The 12,320-nt window shown below is 45.8% G+C and overlaps 1 protein-coding gene across 1 annotated transcript in view; it reads left to right on the plus strand.

Moving 5' to 3' along the window:
• Positions 1–12,320, plus strand: part of LOC143299932 (uncharacterized) — a 197,074-nt gene that overhangs the window by 167,526 nt on the left and 17,228 nt on the right. Inside the window, 5 exon segments of the mRNA XM_076613478.1 lie at positions 409–620; positions 2,443–2,551; positions 3,702–3,875; positions 6,627–6,836; positions 8,020–8,178. Of these exon segments, the coding sequence (XP_076469593.1) occupies positions 409–620; positions 2,443–2,551; positions 3,702–3,875; positions 6,627–6,836; positions 8,020–8,178 (864 nt within the window).

Consider the following 12,320-nt stretch of genomic DNA (forward strand, 5'->3'; position numbering starts at 1 on the left):
TACAGAGTCCGTAAAGGTCTGGGTTCAAATCTTGTTCTTGCCCTTTCTCTCAAGTTTGACTGGAAATCAAACTGAGCGTCTTGTCATTTGGTTGTGGTGATAAACCAAGGTCCCATGTGCAGAATACACTTTTTGAACCCATGGCAATGAGAGTGCTGTCCTCTTGTCAAATTCCTGCAGAAGAAATCCACTCTGATAGGTACACAAATATATATATGTATGCAGGCGCTCAAGGCCTGTGACTAAGCGTGTTGTTGGGATATGCTGCTGGTCGGGCATCAGATGAGCAGATGTGGTGTGGCTTGTGTGTGGATTTGTCTGTCCAAACACATTGACACCTCCTTGAGAAACTGGAAACGAATGAAAGTGACATACCTGTCTTCTTCTTTTTTTTTCTCACCTGGCCAGGAGCTGCAGGCGGAGCTGGCGTCTGAGCGTGAGCAGGTGCAGCGAGCAGAAGGTGTGGCGGAGGAGGAGCGGAGGCAGCGGAAGCAGCTGGAGGGCCAGGTGGAGCAGGAGCAGCGGCAGGGGGCAGCCATGGAGCAGGAGCTGGACACACTGCGCGCACACACCTCTAGGGCCCTGCAGGCGGAGGCTGCCAAGAGGAGTGATGCTCACAGGTGTGTGGGTGGTGGGGCTGTGGTTGTGGTGTGTGTGTGTGGGGGGGGGGGGGGGGGGGGCTGTGGTTGTGGTGTGTGTGTGGGGAGGGAGGGGGGGGGCTGTGGTTGTGTGGTTGTGGTGTGTGTGTGTGTGGGGGGGGTGGAGGGGGCTGTGGTTGTGGTGTGTGGGGGATGTGGTTGTGGTGTGTGTGGGATGTGGTTGTGGTGTGTGTGGGGAGCTGTGGTTGAGGTGTGTGTGTGGGGGGGGTGTGGTTGTAGTGTGTGTGGGGGCTGTGGTTGTGGTTTGTGTGTGTGTGTGGGGGAGGGGTTGTTGTTGTGGTGTGTGTGTGTGGGGGGGGCTGTGGTTGTGGTTTGTGTGTGTGTGTGGGGGGGGGGGGTTGTGGTTGTGGTGTGTGTGTGGGGTGGTTGTGGTGTGTGTGTGGGAGGGGGGGCTGTGGTTGTGGTGTGTGTGGGGGGGCTGTGGTTGTGGTGTGTGTTTGGGGGGGCTGTTGTGTGTGGGGGGGCTGTGGTTGTGGCGTGTGGGGGGGAAGGTTGTGGCGTGGGTGGGGGGGGTTGTGGTGGTGGCGTGGGTGGGGGGCTGTATAGGTTAGCCTGTGGATTAGGTCAGGTGACACGCAGAAGTGTGGGGTTATATGCATAGGGGTTCATAGAGTGATGTTACATTGTACAGCAGACACTGAGTGATTCATAGAGTGATGTTACATTGTACAGCAGACACTGAATGGTTCATAGAGTGATGTTACATTGTACAGCAGACACTAAGTGATTCATAGTGATGTTACATTGTACAGCAGACACTAAGTGATTCATAGTGATGTTACATTGTACAGCAGACACTGAGCGATTCATAGTGATGTTACATTGTACAGCAGACACTGAGTGATTCATAGTGATGTTACATTGTACAGCAGACACTGAATGGTTCATAGAGTGATGTTACATTGTACAGCAGACACTGAGTGATTCATAGTGATGTTACATTGTACAGCAGACACTGAATGGTTCATAGAGTGATGTTACATTGTACAGCAGACACTGAGTGATTCATAGAGTGATGTTACATTGTACAGCAGACACTGAGGGGTTCATAGTGATGTTACATTGTACAGCAGACACTGAATGGTTCATAGAGTGATGTTACATTGTACAGCAGACACTGAGTGATTCATAGAGTGATGTTACATTGTACAGCAGACACTGAGTGATTCATAGAGTGATGTTACATTGTACAGCAGACACTGAGTGATTCATAGAGTGATGTTACATTGTACAGCAGACACTGAGCGATTCATAGTGATGTTACATTGTACAGCAGACACTGAGTGATTCATAGAGTGATGTTACATTGTACAGCAGACACTGAGGGGTTCATAGAGTGATGTTACATTGTACAGCAGACACTGAGTGATTCATAGAGTGATGTTACATTGTACAGCAGACACTGAGCGATTCATAGTGATGTTACATTGTACAGCAGACACTGAGTGATTCATAGAGTGATGTTACATTGTACAGCAGACACTGAGGGGTTCATAGAGTGATGTTATGTGTGTGTGTGGTGTGTGTGTGTATGTGTGTGTGTGTGGTGTGTGTGTATGTGTGTGTGTGTGATGTGTGTGTGTGTGTGGTGTGTGTGTGTGTGGTGTGTGTGTGTGTGTGCGTGTGTGATGTGTGTGGTGTGTGTGTGTGTGTGGTGTGTATGTATTGTGTGTGTGTGTGGTGTGTATGTGTGTGTGTGTGTGCGCGTGTGTGATGTGTGATATTTGTGTGTGTGGTGTGTGTGTGTGGTGTGTGTGTTGTGTGTGTGGTGTGTGTGTGACAGACTGCTGAGCAAGGAGCAGGAGAAGGTTGAGGAGTTGCAGCGCTCACTGGCGGACAAGGAGGCGGCCATTCTGCAGCACTCGCACCACGCCCAGCAGCTTCAGGCCCAGGTAGGCAAAGGTCCTCTGTCCCGGGGTCACACACCGTCAGCAGAGTCTGGAAAAGTCCTGGAAACTGGAGAGAACCATTTCCAGGGCTGGAAAAGTCTTGGAAACCGGAGAGAATCATTTCCAGGGCTGGAAAAGTCTTGGAAACCGGAGAGAACCATTTCCAGGGCTGGAAAAGTCTTGGAAACTGGAGAGAACCATTTCCAGGGCTGGAAAAGTCTCGGAAACCGGAGAGAACCATTTCCAGGGCTGGAAAAGTCTTGGAAACCGGAGAGAACCATTTCCAGCACTGGAAAAGCCTTGGAAACTGGAGAGAATCTTTTCCAAGGATGGAAAAGTCTTGGAAAAACAAGAGAACCCTCTCCATGCTCGGAAAATTTTTTGAAATTTTAGTTTGTGCTGTGGGCATTGTGGATGACATTTCTGTGCCTGCTTCTTTTTTTTTTTTTTTTTTTTTTTTTTTTTTTTGTTTTTTGTTTGTTTGATATTTGTGTTTTTTATCATTTTAAAATAACTCTGAGTAAATCGACACTGAAAATCAATTATTCTGTTGTGTCAGTATTCCTGGTGATATTATTACCTGGATGATCATTCAGGAATTGTCGTTCTGTGTGTGCTACACCAGGTGTCTGACTTGTACCTGTGTTTTGTAACTCATGGTTGAGTTTGCATTGAATGACAGTGCACATCATAGTGTAAGTTCAGTGCATGACTTTGTCCATGGAGTACATTCACAAGTGTTTGTTGTTGGGTTTTGTTTTTTGTTTTTTGTTTTTTTTTGGGGGGGGGGTTGGGGGGAGGTGTGTTATTTCCCATGACAATGTGTGTCACAGTCTAGTTTTACAATACAATGCAATACAATACAATTCAGTACAATGCAATATAATGTAATACAATACAGTACAGTACAGTACAATTCCAAACAATACATTGCAGTGCAATTCAGTACAGTTCAGTACATACAATACAATGCAATGTAGTACAATACAGCACAGCACAGCACAGCACAACAAAAAGGTTCAGAAAAAGTATTTGTTTAGTGAGATGTCTGGGAACACTGTGTGTGTGTGTGTGTGTGTGTTATGCATGCATGTGTGTGTGCGTGCATGCATGCATGTGTGTGTGTATGTGCATGTGTGTGTGTGTGTGTCAGGTGCAGCAGCTGAAGAGCAGGTGCAACAGCCTGGAGAGGGACGTGGAGACGGAGCGACGGAGGGCGGAGAGTCTGACGGCCCAGGTGGACAGTGAGCGTCAGGCACAGCTGAAGGTGACGCAGCAGGAACAGGCCACCAGCAAGCAGCTCCGGAAGGAACTCTCTCAGGCCAAGGTGGGTGTGGGTGTGTGTTGATTGTGTGTGTGTGGGTGTGTGTGTTGTTTTTACGTCTTGTGTATGGGTGTGTGTGTGGGGGGGGGGGGGGGGGGGTTGTGTGTTTGTGTCTTGTGTGTGTGTTGTGTTGTGTGTTGTGTTTGTGTGCGTGTGTGTTTGATTGTGTGTGTGTTTTGTGTGTTTGTGTCTTGTGTATGTGTTGTGTTGTGTGTGTGTGTGTGTTTTGTGTGCGTGTGTGTGTGATTGTGTTGGTGTGTTTGTGTGTTGATTGTGTGTGTGTGTGTGCATGTTGTGTGTGTGTGTTGATTTAGTGTGTTTGTGCTCTGTGTGTGTATGTGTGTGTGTTTGTGTGTTGGTTTTGTATGTGTGTGTTCTGAGGAGCTAATGTATGTCACTTTTTTGTCTGCAAATGTGTCAACAATTTATCATTTTAGAGATAATGAAATATTATTATTATTATGCTCCTAGAGCAGATTTCTGGATAGTGTGCTATATAAGCATCCATTATTATTATTAGAAGAAGTGGTCATAGTATTTTATCTTGTGGCAAGCATCAAATGATTCTCCTTTTTTTTTTCTTGTGCTCTAGAATTCGAGACATTTTCTTTTTTTATATTTTGAAGAAAATGAATGATGGTGGGGATGTTGAAGATACTGCTGTGGGGCTTGGGACTACTTGGCAGGGCTGTGCTATCATGCTATGTCCTAGTGTCAGCTAGGCTGAGAGATACCATAAAGTTAGGTCTATAAGCCGCTACTTTTTACCCCAACTTCAACCTCTGCGGCTTATACGATGATGCGGCTTATTTGCAGATTTTAACGATCCCGGGAGTGTCACGTTCTTGTCTATTCTTAACTGCCCTTCAACTCACCAAAATCATGATTTCTGTCCATGAATTTTTGGATGAGCTTCAGGATAGTGTGCTAACTGTTCACGTTTTATAAATCAAATCCGCACATATTAAAGCCTTCAGATCTACTCTACTCTGCTCAAGCGTACACCCTCATCATGCCGAAAACATGACGTTATGCCTATGATGCAGTCTTCATATTGAAGGCGATCGACCTAGCAGAGGACAGTGCAAGCAACGAACCAGCAGCGACCTCCACCTTCATGTTCATGAAGTGAAAGCGAGGCTGAAGTCAGTGACAAGATGGTAGAGGAAGCTGTGCTGGTTCTCTTCAGCTCGGACACTGAAGACGAAGATTTTAGTGGATTCAGTGAGCAGGATGACATTGAATAAATGTGACTATCCCTAAATTATGGATCTTATTTTCGTTGTGTTTATTTATTATTTTTTTGTGGCACTAGCAGTATTTTTGCTTGCTTTTCTTTGTGTTGTTCCCGCTTGTGTTTATTTCATAACCTACAGTATTGACAGCTTTTCTGTAGTATCAGTATGTGTTCCAGTACCGGAAATAAGTGAGGCTTATAAGCAGGTGCGGCTTATGTATGTATAAAGTTAAGTTTTTTTCCAAAATTTAGTGGGTGCGGCTTATATACCAGTGCGCTCAATAGACCGAACTTTACGGAACAGACACCTGCAGTGTTGGTCCTGAAATTTGAGCAGCACTTCCAAAAGACACATCCATGAAGTAGCTGACCCTTTTAGCTTCCAGTCTTCCGGTTAGAATCTGTAGCACACTCAGCTCTGGGTAGGAGCCACCACGGGGCAAAGAAAACCCCTGTGATGGGCATTGAACTCACATCCTTCCACTTCGCCATGGCGGCTGGTGACAGCTTTGTGTCATCCCGTTTCCTGTCTGCAGTCAGATCAGTGTTGAAGTGACAGGAATGCTGTTTATCTTCATCTTAAGCACTGTGTTTATCTTCTTAAGCACTGTTGTTTTTGCAAAAAGAAACGCACACAAACACACGAGCGAGCACACACGTGCACACACTCACACACACACACACACACACACACACACACATACACGCATGCATGCACGCACGCACGTGTGCACGTGTGCATGCACAAAATCAAATGTGAGATATTCACATGACACTGAACAGGAGGAACTATTGTTCAGCCGCCTTGTGAACATTGAACTTGCAGCAGTAAATATTTTTTAGAAGGAATTTCATGAATTTTTTTTAGACATTGCTGGAGAAAACTTTTGCTGTTGTTTTAGTGTGTCTGTTTGTTTGCTTTTTAAAGGAGGAAGGTGGCTGAATGGTTTAAACACTGAGCTGCCAGTACAGAGAGTCTGTCAGGGTGTCGGTTCGAATCTGGCCCTCGCCCTTTCTCCGAAGTTTGACTGGAAAGGGCACACACACACACACACACACACACACACACACATACACGCATGCATGCACGCACGCGTGTCAGGGTGTCGGTTCAAATCCAGCTCTAGCCCTTTCTCCGAAGTTTGACTGGAAAGTCAAACTGAGCGTTTAGTCTTTCGGACGAGATGATAAACTGAGGTCCCGTGTGCAGCACGCACTTGGCACACTGAAAAAGAACCCATGGCAATGAGAATGTTGTCCTCTGGCAAAATTATGTAAAAAAGAAATCCACTCTGATAGGTACACAAATATTTTAGCATGCATTCAAGGCCTGACTAAGCGCGTTGGGTTATCTGCCTAGCAAGTGTGGTGTAGCGTATATATATATGGATTTATCTGAACGCAGTGACGACTGTTTGAGAAACTGAAACTGAAACTTTGTTGTTGTTTTTTTTACTATTTGTATTTGTTTTTCGTCCCTGCAGACTGGGTTTGTAATTGTTTTTTGGTCCCTACAGACTGAAGCGAAGGAGAGTCGCAGACAGCTGGAGCTGGAGAAGTCTCACAGTGACAGCCTGCGTCTGGAGCTGGAGCGCGCCCAGTCGGAGTTGCGAGCGGTCACTCAGCACGCCGGAGCCACGGAGCGCCAGCTGGAGACAGAGCAGAGCAACACCTGGAAGAAACTGCAGCTGGCTCAGAAAGATCGGGACGAGCTGCAGGTCAAAGTGGTCAGTGCACGTCGAGTGGGGAGTGTGTTATCAGTACACATTGAGTGTGGAATGCGTTGTGAAAGGTTATTGACACCTGGGGGGGAAATGGAACAATTATTTTGAAACAGGCAGAGAGTAGGAACCAGATTAAAGAAGAATGTTATTTTTGTTGTTGTTTGTTTGCTTGTTTTTTTGGGTTTTATGGGTTGTTTTTTTTTAACTCACTCCGGACAGTGGAACGCTATAGCGGTTTCGACAGTTAAAATTTTTTCCACATTTTCCTCGTGGGGTAGCATAAAAATCGCAGCTGCACTGGGCATTGCTAATGTGTCAAGGGTCGAATGGAAGGTTTCTTCGTGAGGTTCCGTGCCGTTGACCTTGGTACCCAACATGACAAGCTAATCTGCATATGAACTGAAAATGGCGTTGCAGGTGATACAAGTGGAAATTTTTGGAGGAAACTAGATCACGACAGCGGCTTTTTACTGCTGCTGATCTGATTGAAATGCTTCAGACTGAAGGTTTCGACATTGATGAGGATGATGAAGACGTTGAATAAAGTATCTGCAGTGAAGAAATCAACCAGCAAGAAGGTACTGACAGTGACTCAGCTTCTGAGGGCTGTGAAGAGAGGGAGGGGGGTGGGCATACACACTACGTTAGAAGAGGGGTCAGTGGGTCAAGTTCAGGGAGTTTCATTCAGTTACTTTGTGTTTTGTATTTTTTGTGATTTTTTTCTAACCTTAACAAATGGGTCATCTGCAGGGGAAAGCAAGGGAGAAAACTATTTGTCCAGAGTGAGTTAAACTTACGTAGCACCTGTCTTCAGTCAGAGACCAGGCTATAAGTGCTTTACAAGTACGACATCATTTGCACAGCTACCTGCCAACCAAGGTAGAGCTGACTGACAGCTGCCTTTTAGGTGCTTCTCATTCAGGCTCATTAAGACTGATGGAAAATAATAACAGCAGCAACACTTTCTGTAATCTGCTTTTCTGTCGTTTGATATTCATGAACTTGGGTTTTGTTCCATGTGTTCTTTCATTTGTTTTTCGCTATATGTGCTCTTTCTTTTTCTTTTAAACGAAGATTCATACATCTCAGAGTCTGAATAAAACAATTTTGACCCAGTATGAAGCGTAGATGAGGGAGGTGGGGGGATAGACTGACCAGATGACGTGACACCCCGTTTCCATGACAGCACGAGTTGGAGTTGGAGCTGGATCGGCTCCAGGACCGCCTGCGGGATCTGGAGTTGGAGCTGGACCGGTCACGGCAGAGGGAGCTGGAGGCGCGGCACGACGTGGAGCGACACAAACTGTACCCCTCGGCCAGTCCCCGCAGTGCCCCTGCCACTCCTGTAGGTTTTTGTCGGGTGTGGGTGTGGCTGTGTGTTTCCCAGTGTTCATTTGGAACCCTTCTCTCATCCTTTCTCTCCTACATTTGACTGCCAGATCAAACCCTTGGCAATGACAGTGTTGTCCTCTGGCAAAATTCTGTAGAAGAAATCTGCTCTGATGATAGGTACACAAATATATATGCATGCACTCAAAGCCTGACTTAAATTACACATACTTAACCGTGACCCACTAGTGCAGACTTCGGCAGGGGTCTGACATTCCTGTCCTGTGCAAACTACTATTCGCCAATGTGGAGACAATGAAAGTAGCTACGGCCGATAACCTCCAGGAAGTAGGTAACCTCCCCTTTGCCCCCCCTGACTAGCGCCCTCTTTTTCCAGCAACCATCTTGACTCTGTTCCTGTGCTCTTCATACGGCTAAGTTTTTTTTCGTATTTTCTGTCTGTCTGTCCATTTCTGGCATTCTTGTTTTTTTGTCAAATTATGTTCTTCAACCAGGTCACATAATTATATGGCTCAATTGGGCGATTGGGCTAAAATTAAGGCGCGATCACAATCGATTCATGGACACTCTGGGCCCTCTACTTCTGGCCCTGCATGCACTCAAAGCCTGACTTAGCGTTAGTTTATGCTGCTGGTCAGGCATCTGCCTAGCAGAGGTGGTGTAGCATATATGGATTAGTCCGAACGCATTGACGCCTCCTTGAGAAACTGAAACTAGTAACTGGCAGTTTGACAGAAGTTGTATAAATGATGTTAGATGTATTTATCCAGCTTTAACCCTCTTGCATTCAGATTCTCTGAGGCCAAACTCCCCTAGATTTCGGATTCTTTTGGTGAGTTTAGCCGCAAAATGGGTGTGTATAGTTCACGCTTCACCACAACCAAGAATAAACCTCAAGAGTCATGAAATTCGGCAGGTATGGTCATGAGGCTTTGTTCTGTCATGTGAGCGAGATTCTGTGTGTCTAGATGTAAAAGGTCGTGTCTCTGTCACCAAAATGTCACCAAATATGTCACATGCGATGGTGACAATTCTAATACAGCACACCAACATGCAGTTATTCCATGCACATGCACATTAGTGTTGTGAAATGAAGCTGCGGCCTACCTGAGATGATCTGTCTCCTGTCTGCCAGTACAGTCCCCACAGGTAATCCAAAGAATGTCACACAACTAGTGTCAGTTGTCACAACTGAAGAGTTACTGGAGATAATTTCAAGCACAGTTCCATGTTGCTCCTATGTCACTGTTCTAAGCACGTTGTACAGATCTGTTTATATATGCACACAATGTGTTACTGTACAGTAAGGACAGTGAGTAGAGTGTCACTGCTAAATGTCACAGAGTCACCAAAACTACAGGTAAGCACACACACACACACACACACACACACACACACACACACATAAACAAAAACAAGCTAGCTTGTCCTAATGTTGAGGCACATTCTGTCCATGATAGTCACAGAAACAGTCATTCCTGTGGAAGCACATATATGAGAACACATATATGATGTTTCTACCCCTCGTCCCTTTGCTGTCCTGCGACCGTCTTTGATGCACTGCCGACAAACTCTACGTCTCCCTTTGATCTTTTCTAACTTGTGATGGTCGATGCTGGCCAAGGCAATGGGGGCATCTGGCACTGCTTTGCTGCGCCCTGCTTTGCGCTTCCTGGAGGTGAATCCTGCGCGAAGTTGTTCTGCAATGTCAGCACGAAACATCAAGTGGTCATAGGTCTTGTTCACTGGGGCATGAGGTGACACTTCCCAGGTGAGGTAGGCCTGGACAATGCACAAGTTGACCAGAGAATGGAAAATGTAGCGCCACCATTTCTTGTTCTGATGACCAATAGGGTAGTAGGCGCGATACTGGTCTGACTTGTCAACGCCACCCATGTACTTGTTGTAGCTGGCGATGACTGTCGGTGTCACTTTGTCCTCCACTGTCGTCATACCTGGTGGCTGGTTGGTGCTGAGAAGGTAGATCTGACGGTTGTCTTTGTAGACTGTGGCCATCAGCGAGCCCTTCTGCATCTGCAGCAATTTTCCCTTCTCTTTCAGCTTGGCAGTCTTGACCTCCTCTGGTAACCCTTTGCGGTTGCCGTTGACAGTGGCACAGGCATATGTCCCATTTCGGGCCAGGTGTGTCATCAAGGGGACACTGGTGAAAAAATGATCAAAATACAGGTGCCTGTTTTGATGATAGAAAGGTGATGCCAACATGTGAACGACTTCATGCCCAAGACTGATGGTGGTGTCTCTGTGACTTGCACGGCCGGTGTAAATATCAAATGCAACGCAGTACCCTGTCCTGGCGTCACACATCTCCCACACCTTGATGCCCCATTTGGTTGGCTTGGCTGGCATGTACTGCTTGAAAAATATCCGACCCTTGTACCCGATCATTGCCTCATCAATACTTAGTTCACGACCTGGATGGTAGTTGGTCCGGAACAAAGGAAGAATCATGCTGATGAAATTTCTCACCTTGTACAAGGGGTCATAGTCGGGGTGATCACGTGCAGGTGTGTTAGATGTGTCGCCCAGATGAAAGTACTGGTTGATTTTGAAAAACCGTGTTTTGGGCATGACACTGCTGATCCAGTTATTCCTGAAGCGAGGGTTGGTTGACCAGTAGCACCACAAACGTGGCAGACGATTGATCCCCATCATGATCAGCACAGAGAGATAGGCCCGCATTTCGTCAGGTGTTGTTTCGAACCAAAGGGGGTCAGGTGTGCCCCGGGCTGCTTGCTTTTGTCGGGCATACCTGTTGGTCTCTTCTGCTGCAACCTGAAAAAATGTGATGGGTATAAACAAAAAAAAATAATCCAGAGGGGTGGCAGTGCTTGGCAGTGAATGCGCAGGGCCTGTTGGCTGCTGGAATGTGGCCACGTTGGTAGGCTGAGTAGCCGGTCGCCACGTGGTTTGCAGAGCGGCGAGTGGCACATTGTCCTCGGGATCACTTTCACCACTTTCTTCTCCTTGATCGGAACCTAAATGCACATCAGAATCTTCTTCTAATTCTTCACACTCTTCATTCGCATCATATTTCGACACTTCTTCTAATATTAGACCTAATTCCTCCGCTGAATAATCCTCGAACTCACTGGTGCATGCAGACGACGCCATTGTGAAAACCGGTCAGTTTCATTCACAACTCTCCACACGCAGTTTCCCTCCTTTCTTAGTGAATGGAAGTGGTGCTAGCATCCAAAAATAGCGATGCCAGATTATTGGACTATAGTAGGGAACTTTCCACCAACTTTTAGTGCCTGTTGAGCATAGTCACGGCGTCAGCACATGATGGAAAAGTACCACACACACGCTGCCGGCGCCGGACGCATCAAGGCGCTGCGCGCGCGCGAGCAGTGCCGGCTCCTACCGTTATCAGAAGGAAAGGGTTAAATCTTGTGCAGAAACAAAACAAAGCACTTTCTTACCAAACTTTCACAGGGATGAAAGACAAAACTTGTAAATACATTTAGAAAGAAGGTGACAACCTTTTTTAACAAAACATAATGATAACATTTTTTTAACAAGGCATGATTATCGGTGATAATCATTTTTAGCAAAACATAACGATAACTTTTTTTTAAACAAGATATGGTGATTACCTCTTCTAACAAAGCATATTGATAAATTTTCTTTTTGTAAGACGTGGTGATAACTTTTTTTTTTTATAACAAAACGTAATGACAACTTTGTTTTCAACTACACGTGTTGATAAACTTTTTAAACAAAATGCAAGGATAACTTTCTTTTGAATAAAACGTGGTGAAAACCTTTTTTTTAACAAAGTGTAATGATAATTTTCTTCTGAGTATGATGTGGTGATAAAATTATTTAACAAAATGTAATGATAACTTTCTTTTGAATAAGACGTGGTGAAAACCTTTTTTAACCCGTTCGCCGCCAGTCAATTTAGAGCACAAAATTCCCTTGTGGTATAAACACAGAAAAGACAATGGCTAAGAATAGCTGGGGATTCCCCCTGCGATATATAGAAAATATGGCCTATCCTACCACTGAACATTAAGAGCAATAGGTTCATGGATAACAGTGATGGCCTAGAGGTAACACGTCCGCCTAGGAAGCGAGAGAATCTGAGCGCGCTGGTTCGAATCACGGCTCAGT

This window comes from Babylonia areolata, chromosome 2, assembly GCF_041734735.1.
Source record: "Babylonia areolata isolate BAREFJ2019XMU chromosome 2, ASM4173473v1, whole genome shotgun sequence".
Lineage (NCBI taxonomy): Eukaryota > Metazoa > Mollusca > Gastropoda > Neogastropoda > Buccinidae > Babylonia > Babylonia areolata.